The following is a 14465-nucleotide window of genomic DNA, read 5'->3' on the forward strand; positions in this document are numbered from 1 at the left end:
CAGAACCATGTCTGCCTCAGTCTCTACAAATATTTACTCCTAGATTTTGGTAACATCTGACACTGAGTAAGGTAATTAGAGTAACTCTCCCTGCAGGTACAGCAGGTAACGAATCACTAACAGCTTCCTGTTTCATTTTCTGGACTGATGTTGGTATGTTTCAGGTCCTGACAGATTGTAGACCTACTTGGGACAAGCAAGACCGAGAGTAACGATGAAGGAAAATTTCCAGTAACTCAGAAAGACAGTTGCTGCTACTGAGATTCCGGCTCTGGAGTCCCAGCCCTAGTGCTGTCATCTTAAAGTGCAGACAGTACTCTGGCTTGCTAGGAGGGCTATGACCCCATTTACTCCCACAGGACTATTCAAAGGGAGGGCAGTCTTTGGCTTTGGGGTAGACTGGGGGCTGAACAGTCCCTGCCACATGGCAGGCAGATGCAAAGCTGAGGTTTGATTGGGTAAAAGATGAGAATCAGCATACATCTTTGACAAAAACAAAAAATGGCGAGATCTAATACAACGTCAGGCTGTGGGTAGATGTGAATAAAAACGTATATTATAACTAGTCGTATTTTTTGGTATCTGTAACATTATCATCAGATATATAAAAGCACATTTTACAATAGGAATGAAACTTAATTAACTTAACGACCAACATGATTGACATGTTTTATCTGATGCCATTCACGACTGGTACACTGAAGAAAAGACAAGGGCTTCGTGGTTCATGGTAACATTTGTTAGTATAGTCACTCGCTCATCCAGAGGCACGCTGGCTGTCAGTGCACTGAGGACAAATCCATATAACTACAGTCTAAAATTGTTCTCATTTGCTTTGTAATTTAAACCACTTTCATACGCATTGTCTGGAGACATTCTTGATCATCAGGACCAGGGGGATGTTACTGGCATCTAGTGGGTAGAGGCCAGAGGTGATGCTCAACATCCTACCGTGCACAGGTCAGTGCCCCACAAAAAGAATTATTCGGCCCAAAGTGTCAATAGCACCGAGGCTGAGAAACTCTGGTCTAGTCTGGTGTTTACATATATTGGGAGAGGAAAGCTAACCTTTACTGAGTGTTTACCAGGGGGCAGGCACTGTTAACCGGAATTAACTCATCTCATCACAACAAACATGTGGGGTGGTCCTATTCTGACCCTGTACAAGCCTGGGTGGAGTGGTGGAGGCAGACAGGCAGGTTATACTCTGTGGAACAGATGAGAAGACTGAGACTTGGCACATTAGGGGAAGACCTGGGTGTCCAGCTCCAGCGCAGGGCACGGCGGTGCCTCTGCTGCGTTCACATGCACAGAGCAGGAAGGCCAGAGTGGCTCTGCCCTCTCCTTCTGTGGGTAACACCACTGCCAATTCATGTTCAGGTGGCAGCTCCAAGGTTACGTGGCTCTGGGGCTCCCACACCCACTCTTGCAGGCTCAGCACCTGGAAAGAGTAGGAAAAATCACAGCACCGAACTGTGATGGTAGCCCATGGGGCCCAAGGGAGCTGTGCAGCACCCAGAGCTCATCTGCTGCCTTTGTGCTTTGCTTGGGGAGAGGCGGCGCTGGGGCATCCCTGGGCGGACATGGACACCAGACTGAAATGCCCAGCAGGGACAGGGACCGAGACTGGAGTTTTCCAGACAGTCACTTCAGAAAGGCCCCCTTCGATGCGGGATGTGTCTGTGGGGCTGGCAGGCAGATCTGGTACTGAGTAGAAAGAAGCTGCAGAAGGAGAAAGCGGACACCACAGGGCCAGCGTCAGAAACCAGTTAGCACAAGTGAGAGCAGCACCCAGGTTGCTGGAGAGGAGCTTCTCCAGGGGTGGGGTAGGGGAGGCTGGAAAGGTGGGGCTGGAGCCCTGTGGGAGGCGTGGTCTAATACAATCTGCTGCTTAAGGGGAAGTCATGCCACAGAAAGAGAGGAAAGTGGGGAGCTAGTTCCCAAGGTGTGGGTTCTTCAGCACCCCTAAAAATCCAAAGGCTGGCTCTGAGAGAGGATGGGATCCAAAGCTCTTCATGTAGCTTACAACAGTGGGTCTCAACGTTTAGCCTGCATTGGAACCACCTGGAGGGCTTGTTAAACCATAGATCGCTGGGTTCCACCCAAAATTCCTAACAAGTTCCCAGGTGACACTGATGCCGCTGGTCCAGGGATCACACTTTGAGTCAGGCTACCCCACCCCCTCCAAAGATCTGTCATCATTACTTAACCGTAAAGGGTATTATTATTCCAGCTTCTTCAGAGACGGTGTTCGTAGGAGTCCCTATTTAACGTATAGCAAATTCACCAAACCTCCACTCAAATTATATTAAAAATGTGAATGTAAACTTCACCCCAGCATCCAACACAAAAGATTCTGGATCCATCATCCTTGTTAATTTATTCACACCACTCCTTGCCTTCATTAATGTGGATGATTGGGAGTTAACCAGACTTAAAGTTTATTATGCAAGGAATGAGAGCTATTACCCAGACTTGAAAAATATTTTAAGTCCTTGGATTATGGTCTGAGATTTTAGACCTGAGTGAAAATGTGAGTTTCAGGTTGTCCTGAGAATTTCTGCCATGACATCTTGATCACAATAAACTTGATTTGCTGAAGCAAATCTCTTAATTGCTTCTGGAGCCTGTGTCTGAAACCCAAACTGGTAGCTTCGCTTTGGTAACAAACAGTATATATACTTCTGGATTGCCACTGCTTTTTTTTTTTCCTCCATTTAAAATGGTGTCTTTAAAGGCTTGACATTAGTTTCCCACCAACCTTGGCCCCGTGGGACTGATGTAGTAAAAATCCAACTTTTAGTCAGCAAATGAAATAAACTGTGCTCAAAACACATATGGAGTAAATATGGATGGTAAAGAGGTGCTATTTTTATAGTCACTTTTCTGACCATCCGTCTCACAAAGGACTTACTTACAGGTCTCTCAGAACCTGGCTTCTCTATTCCTCAGCCGGCTGAGCAGTGGACGGGCCCAGCCACCAGCCCTCCTGTGCTTATTCTCTTGTGACTCATCACTACAAATGAAGGCGTTGGCCCCAAATGCTCTGAAGCAGCTGAAAACTATCCCATTATATAGCACCCAATCAAGCCCTCTCCCCCTTTACTAGACTCTTCACACATGGAAGCATTTTGAGACCTGGCTCTCTGGGCTTCCAGAAACTATTCCGGGACTCCCACACTGACAAAAGGCCTCACTTTGATGTCAGCGGTAAATAGTTGTTCCAGGGAAGTGTGTTCTCTAATCCCAGCACCCTCCTTCCCCCCCATCACCATGAAACGGGGCGGCTTTCGCAAACAGCTTTTGTAAAACCCTACAGTCTCTGCCCTTGGCCCTGGTTCCCAAACTCCTTCTTCCAGAGGAAACCTGGGGCTTGCTTTTCCTAACCCTTTCCTGATGACGCTGTGCAGGATAAGGCCAGTCCTGGCAGCACTGTGAGGAGTATGGGACTATCAGTGAGAACAGTAACAAGCACTTGTGAACACTCATTACGTGCCAGGTACTGCGCTGAGTCATTTAGATGTATTATCTCATTTAACCCTAAAAATGTCCCTGGCTGTCAGTACTGTTATTTTTCCCATTTTGAAGATGGGTAAACTAAAGCAAAGATAACATATTTGGGGTGACAAAACTATTAAGTGAAGAGACAAACACAGGTTTAGAACCTCTGTTCTTATAAAAAACTTATTTGTTGAAGTATAATGTATATTCAGAAAAGTGAAAAATCCTGCGTATACAGCTTAGTGCATTTTCATTAACACACCCATGTGACCAACTCAGGTCAAAAAAATATGGCCAGCACCCTAGAAGCCCCCTTCCTGTACTACAGAGTCACCAGCCACCCACTCTACATAGGAACTGTTATCAAGATTTCTTAGATCATAGATTAGTTCTGCTTATTTTTGAATTTAAATGGAACTGATCCAGTAGGTATTCCTTTGTATTTAACTTTTTTTTTTACCCACTATTACAGTTGTGAGATTATCTGTGATACTGTATGAGGCTTTTCATCACTATATAGTGTTCCACTGTGCAAACATCCCACAATTGATTTATTCCATTGTTAATAGGCAGTGGTTATTTGTAAGTCAGGGCCATTACAATAGTGCTATTAGAAACATTTCTGCTCACGCCTACTGATAACATACACACACTTTTCTGCCGGGCCCACACACACCCAGGAAAGGGACTGCTGGGCACATTCAGCTTTAAAAGATAGTGCTAGCAGGGCTTCCCTGGTGGCGCAGTGGTTGAGAGTCCGCCTGCCGATGCAGGGGACGCAGGTTCATGCCCCGGTCCGGGAAGATCCCACATGCCACGGAGCGGCTGCGCCCGTGAGCCATGGCCGCTGAGCCTGCGCATCCGGAGCCTGTGCTCCGCAACAGAAGAGGCCACAACAGTGAGAGGCCCGCGTACTGCAAAAAAAACAAAAAAACAAAAAACCAAAAAACTGCTAGCAGTTCAGCCAGGGCTGCTGTGAGCTGGCAAATGTCTTGAGGGGTATAACGGACTGAATTGGGTCTTTCCAAAAGTCCTACGTTGAAGCCCCGGCTCCCAGTGTGACTGTATTTGTAGACAGAGCCTTTAAGGAGGTGATTAACATTAAATAAGGTCACAGGGGCCCTACTCCAACAGGACTGGTGTTCTTTGAAGGACAGGAGGAGACCTGGAGCTTGCTCACTCTAACACAAAGGAGAGGCCATGGGAGGATACAGTGAGAGGTGGGCGTCTGCAGTCAGGAAGGAACAGAGTCCTCACCAAAGACCAAATCTGTCAGCACCTTGATCTTGGACTTTGAACCTCCAGAACTGTGAGAAAATAAACTTCTATTGGGTAAGCCACCAAGCCTGTGGCATCCTGTTGCAGCAGCCAGAGCGGACTAATACAAGGGGAAAAGTGGTGGGAAAGTTGGGTTCGCCTCAGTGAGCTTTCTTTCTAGTTGGGATCTTGGCCTGGTGTCTTGGCCACTCTGAGCCTGCAGTTTTGTTTCCCCAGCCCTTGGACTCTGCCAAAGCTTGGGAAAGGGGTGCAGCCCCTCAGTGGCTTTGACCTGGCTTTTTTTTTTTTTTTTTTTTTTTTTTTTTGCGGTACACGGGCCTCTCACTGCTGTGGCCTCTCCCGTTGCGGAGCACAGGCTCCGGACACGCAGGCTCAGCAGCCATGGCTCACGGGCCCAGCCGCTCCGCTGCATGTGGGATCTTCCCGGACAGGGGCACGAACCCGTGTCCCCTGCATCGGCAGGCAGACTCCCAACCACTGCGCCACCAGGGAAGCCCTGACCTGGCTTTTTAGCCTCTCATCCTTGTGCCAATTCCAGCCTGGCAAAGCCTTGAGGGGAAAAGTGCTTCGAGGGTGGCCTGCAAAAGGTTACTGTCATTACTGGAAATGGAAATCTAACTGGTAGTTTTTAAAACAAGGAACTTACAAATAACAAAATAAAACTGTAGTAGGACTAACACCAATTCTGGCCTCTTTTTATTAATATATTATTCAGTCAACTAGCTATTCAAATGTAGTATTTGCTAGTTTTTGAAATTATCAACCCGACACAATTTTTTCCTCTAAGGATGTCTCAGTTTGGAACCCACACTTTCTAGATCTTTGATAACGTGGAGAACTGACTTCCTAGGTTAGGCGACTACCCTCAAAATGATCAGAACTGCCTGAACTGTTTTTGAAAAAAGATGTTTAAGAAATTCAAATACTCAGTGGCATCTGAATAAAAAAAACTGTTCCATTTAGTGATTGAAAAACAGAATCATGGATGAGACCCGGAGAGCCCTACAAATCGGGAAGCCTGGCTTCAAGGCCCATGCTGGTCCCTGTTAGCGGTAGGGCCCTAGGTGAGTCAGCCACTTGGTGCCTGTTCCCTGTTAGCGGTAGGGCCCTGGGTGAGTCAGCCACGTGGTGCCTCAGTTCCTTTTTTTTTTTTTAAATATCTTTATTGGAGTATAATTGCTTTACAGTGGTGTGTTAGTTTCTCCTGTATAACAAAGTGAATCAGTTATACATATACATATATCCCCATATCCCCTCCCTCTCGTGTCTCCCTCCCACCCTCCCTATCCCTCCCCTCTAGGTGGACACAAAGCACCGAGCTGATCTCCCTGTGCTATGCGGCTGCTTCCCACTAGCTATCGGTTTTACATTTGGTAGTGTATATATGTCCATGCCACTCTCTCACTTTGTCCCAGCTTACCCTTCCCTCTCCCTGTGTCCTCAAGTCCATTCTCTACATCTGCGTCTTTAATCCTGTCCTGGTGCCTCAGTTTCTTTAGCTGTAGAAAGGGCATAATCACGCTTGTGAAGTGTTCTTGAATTTCCAGAGCACAGCTAATCATTTGCCCTGGGAGCTCCCTCAGCACTGCCGGGGTTAAGCCTTAGCACTGATTGAGGGACCGCGTTCCTAGCTGGTGTCCTGGCCTCCTCCAGTGGGTTCTGAGCTCCTTAGGGCAGAGGTCATGTCCTGCCCCTTCTATCCTCAGTACAGGGCCTCACACAGGGAGGTACTGAGTACTGTGACGTAACCCCCATGCCACTCAGCACGCCGTGTCCTGGCAGCTCTTCCCCGTGTTCACTGACGTGGCACGCCTCACAGGGCAGGGCAATGGCGTCTTCAGCAGAGTTGATAAGTGGAGTTGTCACATAACGGGAAATAGTCAGAATCACCCTACAAAGCTCCTCACATGGCTCACAAAGTGCAGTACATATACATTCAATCTAATTCAGTCGTCTTTAGGCACCATCACTTTTGAGAATGACAAAGCCAGATGCAAGGAAGGAACCACCGACAGAACCGAAGATCTGGGCATTCAAACTCCTCTGCCCTCGTAATCCTACTGAGTCCCTGAAGGGAATGGAGACACGTGGAGATGTCTGGGGAAGGTTTACTCCCCTGGAGCATGTCCTGTGAAGCCTCGAGGACTCTTACACCTGAGTGAGACTGTCAAGGTTGGGTTCTCAAGTCAGCGACTAGCCTGGCTCCCTCTTTTGAAGAGTCCCAGCACACAGTAGCTTGATAAAGGCTTTGAAAAAGTCCTTAGTATGTTTAACTGGGATACACGCAGTTTTTCAACCTTATTTGACACTGGACCTTGATTCCTGTTGGTGTATGATACCTATTAATATTCTGTGGGACATGTTCAATGTGACATGCTGGGAATGCAGCCTCAGACCATTACTCAAAGCTTTTCTGACTTATTTTATAAACAATCCCTAACACAAATATTTATCTGCCTTCAGGGCACAGCAATTAAGAACAACCTAGAATTGGATGAAGAAGGCTGTCAGATTAAAAACGAAATGGACAGCTAACAGCCTGGCAGGAATGGAAAGGACAGAAAACTTACAGAGCATCCATGGAATTATTTGCAGATATTCAACAAATATTATTGTGTGGTACGATCACGGAGGTTCAGAAGAGTAGCAGTCCTTAAGAAAATGTGACATCCTTGGCAAACTTGCTTAAGATGGTAGGAAGACATTTATTATCTTTACCAAGGTTAGAATTTAAAAGCTGGGTATATACAGACAAGATTCATTTGTTGGGAAAATTTATCTCCTCACCGCACAAGAACCGCAACCCTCTTACCATTCGCTTTCCCAGCTTCCCGCAGTTGTCTTTCCTTCAGATACTGCTCAGATCAGCCTCCTGGACAAAGGCCGAGTCAACCAACTCAAAAAGATTCTTCACGTCCTTCCCGCTTCATAAGAATCTGAGTTTTATTTAACCCCCAATTTTTTTTTTTTTTTAAGAAGGAAGGTCTTTCTAATGAGTAAATTTCAAGATACCAGAACATAAATAAAAGCTTATTTATCTTTTAGGTCATGTCCACTTGTGAATCACATTCGGTACACGGATGAGAGACTTTGTTACAGTCCATGTTGTTGGCACCTCCTCCGTGGCCCCTGGCTTGTTGATCGAGGTTGTTCAGCCAGTCTCCTAACGTATAAAAAGCCTCTCCATCAATTTCGTGGGGTTCTTGTTGTTGTTGTTTGTTTGTTTTTGCAGAGAAAGAGAACATTCAAAGGAATTATTCCCGGGAGCAGAAGTGGTCCTCACGCCTTCCACCCTTCCGCTTTCCACTGTGTTTAACATACCAACTATTCTCTTTAAATAACCGTTTTTTCCATCCTTACTCATTGTACTTGGACAGTTTCAACCTGGGGATAATGTTCATCGACTGCAGCTCCTGGAAGAGCAGCTTGCAGGCGTACGGGATGCGCAGGGAGGACACGTGGCAGGACGACTTGCAGAAATGGCACCTGAAACCCAAGTCAGCTGTGTTAGATGGACAGCAACTCAGAGGTAGAGGCCTGCACACAGGAAGTGAGGATTTGCTCTGAAAATTCCATGACCATCCTATCAAGTTCATTCGTTTTCTATTCCTCAGTGTTCAGTCACACTATCAAATATGTATGTATGTGCCCCCAAAATAAAAAGAAACATCCAAGGCAGCAAAAGAAAGAACAAAACAATATCACTCCCCCAGTTTTAAAAGCATGGAATTTTAATCAGTACTTCCACACTTCTAGACCTTTCTCCTTAAAACGCAAAATATCTCATTATTTTGAATGAGGCCCAGAAATCTGAACCGTCTGAAAGTTACTCAGATTTAGACATTTTTTATTGTTGAAAGAGTTCCAAACCGACTGAATCCATGTCCATGTATTTGAAAAGCACCTACTACTCTATACTATTCTAGACAAGATGCTCAATTTGATTTCTGTCACTGAAATGCCTGAAGTGTGATGGGAAAGAGAAGACTTTCATATAGAAAGGTGGTATCCAATCAAATGCTACCTATTTTTCCAGCACTCTTCAAGCGTGGTTATTTCTCTTAGTCCTGGAAGCCACTGCGCTGAACAACGCACTGGCCCCTGTGCGAAACCAAGGAACCTGTGTGCACGTGCGTGTGCGTGTGCATATATTCTCATTTAATCCTCACAACAGCACCTGCTCCTGACCACTGTGCCTGCTCTTCCAATTAGGATTTTCTTTTCCTTCAGGAAGAGCCAGTGAACTGAACCTAGATCTTAGTCAATAGCTACAACTAAAGAAGGGTCCCTGGGGAGAAAGTGAATTATTTTCTCAGGTTTCAGACCAAAATAGGACCTTACCCTATACCTCAAGGATCTGGGGCATCTGGGACAATAGGTTTCCAGTAAAAATCCTGAGACTTAATATGTAGAAAACTAGGTCCTCCCAGTTAACAGGGGGCAAAATGAGTGCAAGAGGAACAGCAACCAGGGCTTAGAAGACTCAGTGCTGACTGGGGACTAGAGCGAGACTCCTTAGTGAACGGTAAAGGCCCTTCTGGAGGGAGGTGTGTTAAAAACGTAGACACACATGTTATTTCACTGAGTAATCACGAAAGTGGCAAATATGTACACAAGAATGTTCACGGTCACACTACGTATAACGCACAGTAGCATATGCATACTACTGCGGCATAAAGCGGGAGATGGCTCATGTGTCCAATAAGCAGTTTGTTCTGCGATTACAGGACATTTATGCAGAAGAATCCTGTGCAGCCATTAAACGTGATGCTGTAGACCCACATTAGTGAAATGTAAAGGTGTCCAGGACACACTGTGGAGTAGAAAAAGCAGTTTGCTAAACAGTGTGATCACAACGGGGGGGGGGTCCTCAGATGGGTTTCGGTAAACGTATGAAGCCCCAAAATCATATGTAACAAGATTTTTTGGTGTACGTATTTTTACTTTTATACTATTATCAGAATCTCAAAAGGGCTCATGACTGAAAATAAAAAAGGGTACAGGACTACTGGCAAACAGAGATGTCCCCAAAAGAGTCACTAAAATGTTAATAGTGGTCATCTGTGGATGGTACAAATTAGTGTGACTGTTTGTATTTCTTCTTTATATATATATCATTAACATTTTTTATAACTTTGAATATTTTACAAAGAGCAGGGATCATTTTCATCACCAGTAAAATAAAGCTTTATTATTTTAGAAAAGAAAAGCTTTAAGGCTGAGAATTTGAATGTGGTGGTGAGTGAGTATACAGATATGAACTTCTTGAGGAGAAGAGTATGGAAAAGGGATGAGCCATGATGGACCTGTGCTCGTGTCCCCACAGGGGACTTGCAGAGGCCTTAACAAGCACTGTGGAGATTTGATTCCATCAACAGTAATAATAGGAACATGGTGGATGACTTTTTCCTAAAAGATTACCTAAAGACCTCTTTAATGCATTATAGTTTAAGAATTATGTTTTTAATGTGCCTGGGTTGATCTAATTTATCCAGGAATCATGTTCATGCTTTAATTAAACTGGAGAAATGGATTTAACTGGGGCAACTTCTTGCTGATTCTCCTGTCCAGTACATTACCTGGTGACTTCAGGTCAAGCTAATCCATTTAAAACTTCCACATGTGCTGATTCATAATCCAGAAAGCCCACTAATCTTCTCTATTATTAACTATTTAAAATGTTCCAATGCGTGTATATACATACATACATATGCGTATATATATATACACATAAAGAAAAATATTAAAATTTTTACCCTATTTCTGAAAGATTTCCAAAGAAAGAAACTTGACCCAAACAACAATAAAATAAACTGATTTTTTAGGGAAAAGCAGCAAAAGGAGGCGGCTGTGGCTTCACATGAGGAATGACTGTCCAGTAAAATATCCTCCACAAGCTAATTATCTTAATAGGGATTTTCTTCTCTCAGCAGTTTTCCTCTCTTTTGTGACTTATGCCCTCCGTGTCTTCTGCAGAACAACAGTCTTGCTGTAAACATCCCCATAGCAATGCCTTACTAATGTGCAAATCACTGACAAAAGGCCAGTTTCAAGGTTCTGAACTGCTCTAATTACTCAGCCTCCATTGTGCTGTTCATTAAAGACCGACTTCCTCCAACAAACGCCTGTGCTCCCTCCCACACAACCCATCACACACGATCAGGTAACGACGGGAAAATGACAGCATCATTATGCTCCTCTGCCAGAAAGCAGCACGAGCAGGCTGCGAGACTACCAGACTGGATGAGGATTTTTTTCTGTTGGCAACAAGGGTATAAGTAGGCCACTCAAAATCAGACATATGGTATATCCAGGTCTGTTTAATTACAGTAAAGACCCTTACACAGTGTAACCTGATTTAGTCCTCTTTCAAAGGATTTCAAATACAATATACATTGAACACATGAGCTTCAAAATCAGGCACTGCCATCAGATGATCTCTAAATGAGACAGAAACGAAGCAGGAAAGGAGATATGAATTTAACAGAATAATGTTGGGATCAATTACTGTTTATGTGAGTTTCCCTGAGTATTCAGAGGAAGAGAGGGGAAGGTTTTCAAAGTGCATGAAGGAAGCTGGTCTACTGCTTCCTTTTTTTTCTCTCTCTCTTTCTCCCTTTCTCTCTTTCTTTCTTCTTCCGTTAGGGGGCATGGGAGGGAATGTGAGGAGAATGGAGAAGAAAAGGAAACTCTTTTTGAAGTTTCATGATCCCTATTCTTAATAAAATGACTCCTCTGTACCATCTTTTCAAAATAAATTACTTAAAAATCCTTGTGCCAACTTTGAAGACCTAAGACCTAGGTTCCAGGCACCTTCCTATTATACTTTTTTGTTGCTGTTGTTACACAACCAGGACAATAAAACTCAATATGCATTTCAAGAGACAAAAAGACATCTCAGAACTGAAACATCTGCTCCATGTCACTGATATAAGAAACACTCAGGCTTATGCTTAGAATAGTGTCACCTCATCCCTGCCACCTTATGAAAGGAACGAACTGCAAATAGCCACCTCTTGCGTTAGTTTTTAAAATGAAACTATTTCTTCACAGACAAGAAGAAACAGACAACGATTTCTTCTCATTAAGTCTTCTACAGAAAAAAAATCATAAAATAATTGGCTAAAGGGTTTTGTCATTTACCTAGCAAGGTGTATACTGTGTTCTAAGAAGCTCACTCACTCCGACTCCTGATTTGCTTTCATTCGCCAAGAAACTGGCAGCGTTAAGATGGCAAAAAGTTGGGGCTCTCTCTGGAAGGAGGCTTTGATGGGGGGCTCGATGGGAAAATGGTGGCCCCTGTATTCCTCAGACTCTGGCAATGAACGCTCATCTGGGCCTAACCCTGTCCTTCTGAGGATGCCCCACCCCCGGCCAGGGAAAAGGGGCTCTGGGAGGGTGGGTGAGGGCTGATGAGGGAGTTGAGGCTATTTCCGGTCCCCGCAGCATCTGCCTTATATACTTGTTAGACCTCATCTCTGATGGAAGAGTGAGTAGAGACTGGGGAACTACCAGCCCTCCTGCCTACAGGAGCACTTCGGGGCTCTCCTGGATCATGACTAACCCTAAACAGAGCAGCTGCCCTTTGGTGGTAGAGTGGAACCATTACAAGGAAGAAAGGTGTTCTAACTATACAAACACCAACAAAAAAATAAGTAGCAACATCTTTTAAGCTGGCCTTTGTGTACTGAGCTCTACACAGAAATTACAAACTTTATGAGTTACATAATTTACCTATTGACAATCCTAAGCAATTATATTTTATTTAGCAACAACCAGGTCACAGGCTGGAGAAGCAGGGGTAAACAAGACAGATTGGAGTTAGAATGAGCTAGAAGATAAGCTCCCTGTGAGCAGCCATTCATCCGTCTTACTCCCCACTGTATTTCTGGGGCCTAGAACAGTGTCTGAACTTAGCAGATTCTTACTAAATGTTTGTTGAGTGAATGACTGAGACAGACATGGTCTCTGTATTCATGGAATTCACAGTCCAAGTGTAAAGCAGAGAGAGTACAGACAACGTCCTGGTTCTGTCACCAACTTGCTATAAGAGCTGGGGCAACATACCTGGTTCTTTGGGTTTGAGGTTAAACGAGGGCATTCAACACAGTCTTCTATTAAAAGCTGCCAGTTAAAATATGCTGTAATTCTGAATCTGCTAGTATTTTTACAGATAAATAGTGTTATAAAAGGTACTCGAGATAATATTAAAAAGAAAATAAAGTCTCCTTGGGAGCTTAAACTCTAGTGGCTATAGACAGCAGAACATTAGGCAGACAAGCTAAGCATGTACATACAGAATCCCCAATTCCAGGAATGTCTGGATGGGGAAGGCTGGAGAATACGTGGGTATGATCCAAACTCTGAGCTGTGATTTAAGAGGCAAGGGATGTGGTATGAGAGACATGTGGTATCCACTTACCAGCCGGAGTACCCAAGAAGTCCGCACTGCCCACAGACATCAACCTCAAAGGCATCACTTGAAATCATCAGTCTCTCTAGTAAAAGCATACTTGCTCCATAACCGATTAAACAGTCACGTTCCATTTCTCCAAGACGCAAACCACCATCACGAGATCGACCTTCAGTAGGTTGCCTTCGAAACAAGTTAGACAAATGTGTTATTATTATACTAAACAAACAAAGAGGCAGCATCACATGCTAGCTAAGATCTTGCACAAGGCTTCAGAGTGGGCTCACCGGGATTCAAACTGCTTTTAGACAGTGACCAAAAGCAGGCTGCTCAGCCTCTCAGCCTCATTTGTAAAGCGCATGTTAGACAGCCTATCCCAAAGAGGCTTAAAGGAGAAGAGATGTAACACTAGTGGTTGCTATTATTATTATTAGATAGAAATAATAATTACATAATCTTCTGTGATATAATAATAAATTAATATATAATCATATAAAACAGCAGTGCTAGCATTACTATTACCATCACTTTCATCATTATTAGCACAGTATAGTCCTCAAATCAGGGTAGAATGTCTTTTGGGTACCTTCAAAGATGTCTCAGTTCTCTGTTATTTAAAGGCAGAAAAACTAAGCAGAATGCACTACGGGAGAAACGTGGGTCCCCAATTGTTATTGCCAGGGCTCCAGGGAAGAGCTTTACTATTAAGAAATAAATTGAGCATGGAAAGAAGCAAAGAGAGTTTTATAAAATTTGGAATAGATCAGGAATCATCTGGAAGGATGGAGTACCTGAGCCAGATGGGAGGTTCCCCAGAGACTGGGAAAGTTCTGTGTGTCCCAATCAGGTCGTTCCTTCTTGTATGAGAACTGGGAAGCTATTAGACCCCTGAATGGACTCCCTGTGGTTTATGTATCTGCTGGGCTTGAGAATACTTTAAAAGGTTAGGAATCCAAGACCCAGAGATGTAGGTAAAATTAGGGGATTCTGAAACAACTCAGGCAAACCCACCTAGATCCCACCTAGGTACTGATGACAGAAATTATTTAAAAAAAAAAAAAAGTAAAGAAAAGAAAGAGAAAAAGAAAAAAGCAAGCTCCCTGGCTGGTTGATTTTGGAGTGACAGTCCTTAGAGGTAGTCTGAGCAGGGGTGGACTGTAAACCTCTTGTTTGCTTCATTCCGTAGCATTTTTAATCTTTGTTGTTGCCTCCAGTTTCCCAAAGAGTTAAGAAGGTAAACACAGTGTACACCAGCCCATGCTGAAATGTTACC

At 44.1% G+C, this 14465-nt stretch overlaps 1 protein-coding gene across 2 annotated transcripts in view; it reads right to left on the minus strand.

Moving 5' to 3' along the window:
• Positions 1-5846: 5846 nt before the first annotated feature.
• The window catches only part of POLR3B (RNA polymerase III subunit B), a 117165-nt gene continuing 108546 nt past the window's right edge, over positions 5847-14465 (minus strand). The window contains exons 27-29 of one of the 2 annotated variants that reach the window (XM_079938267.1): positions 13202-13375; positions 8101-8265; positions 5847-7981 (exon numbers count right to left, since the gene is read on the minus strand). In XM_079938267.1, the coding sequence (XP_079794393.1) occupies positions 8136-8265; positions 13202-13375 (304 nt within the window). In that variant the 3' untranslated portion in view covers positions 5847-7981; positions 8101-8135. Of the gene's footprint in view, positions 8266-13201; positions 13376-14465 lie in introns of both variants that reach the window. The other variant, XM_079938266.1, reaches the window with a different exon arrangement.

The sequence above is a fragment of the Stenella coeruleoalba genome (assembly GCF_951394435.1).
Source record: "Stenella coeruleoalba genome assembly, chromosome: 11".
NCBI lineage: Eukaryota > Metazoa > Chordata > Mammalia > Artiodactyla > Delphinidae > Stenella > Stenella coeruleoalba.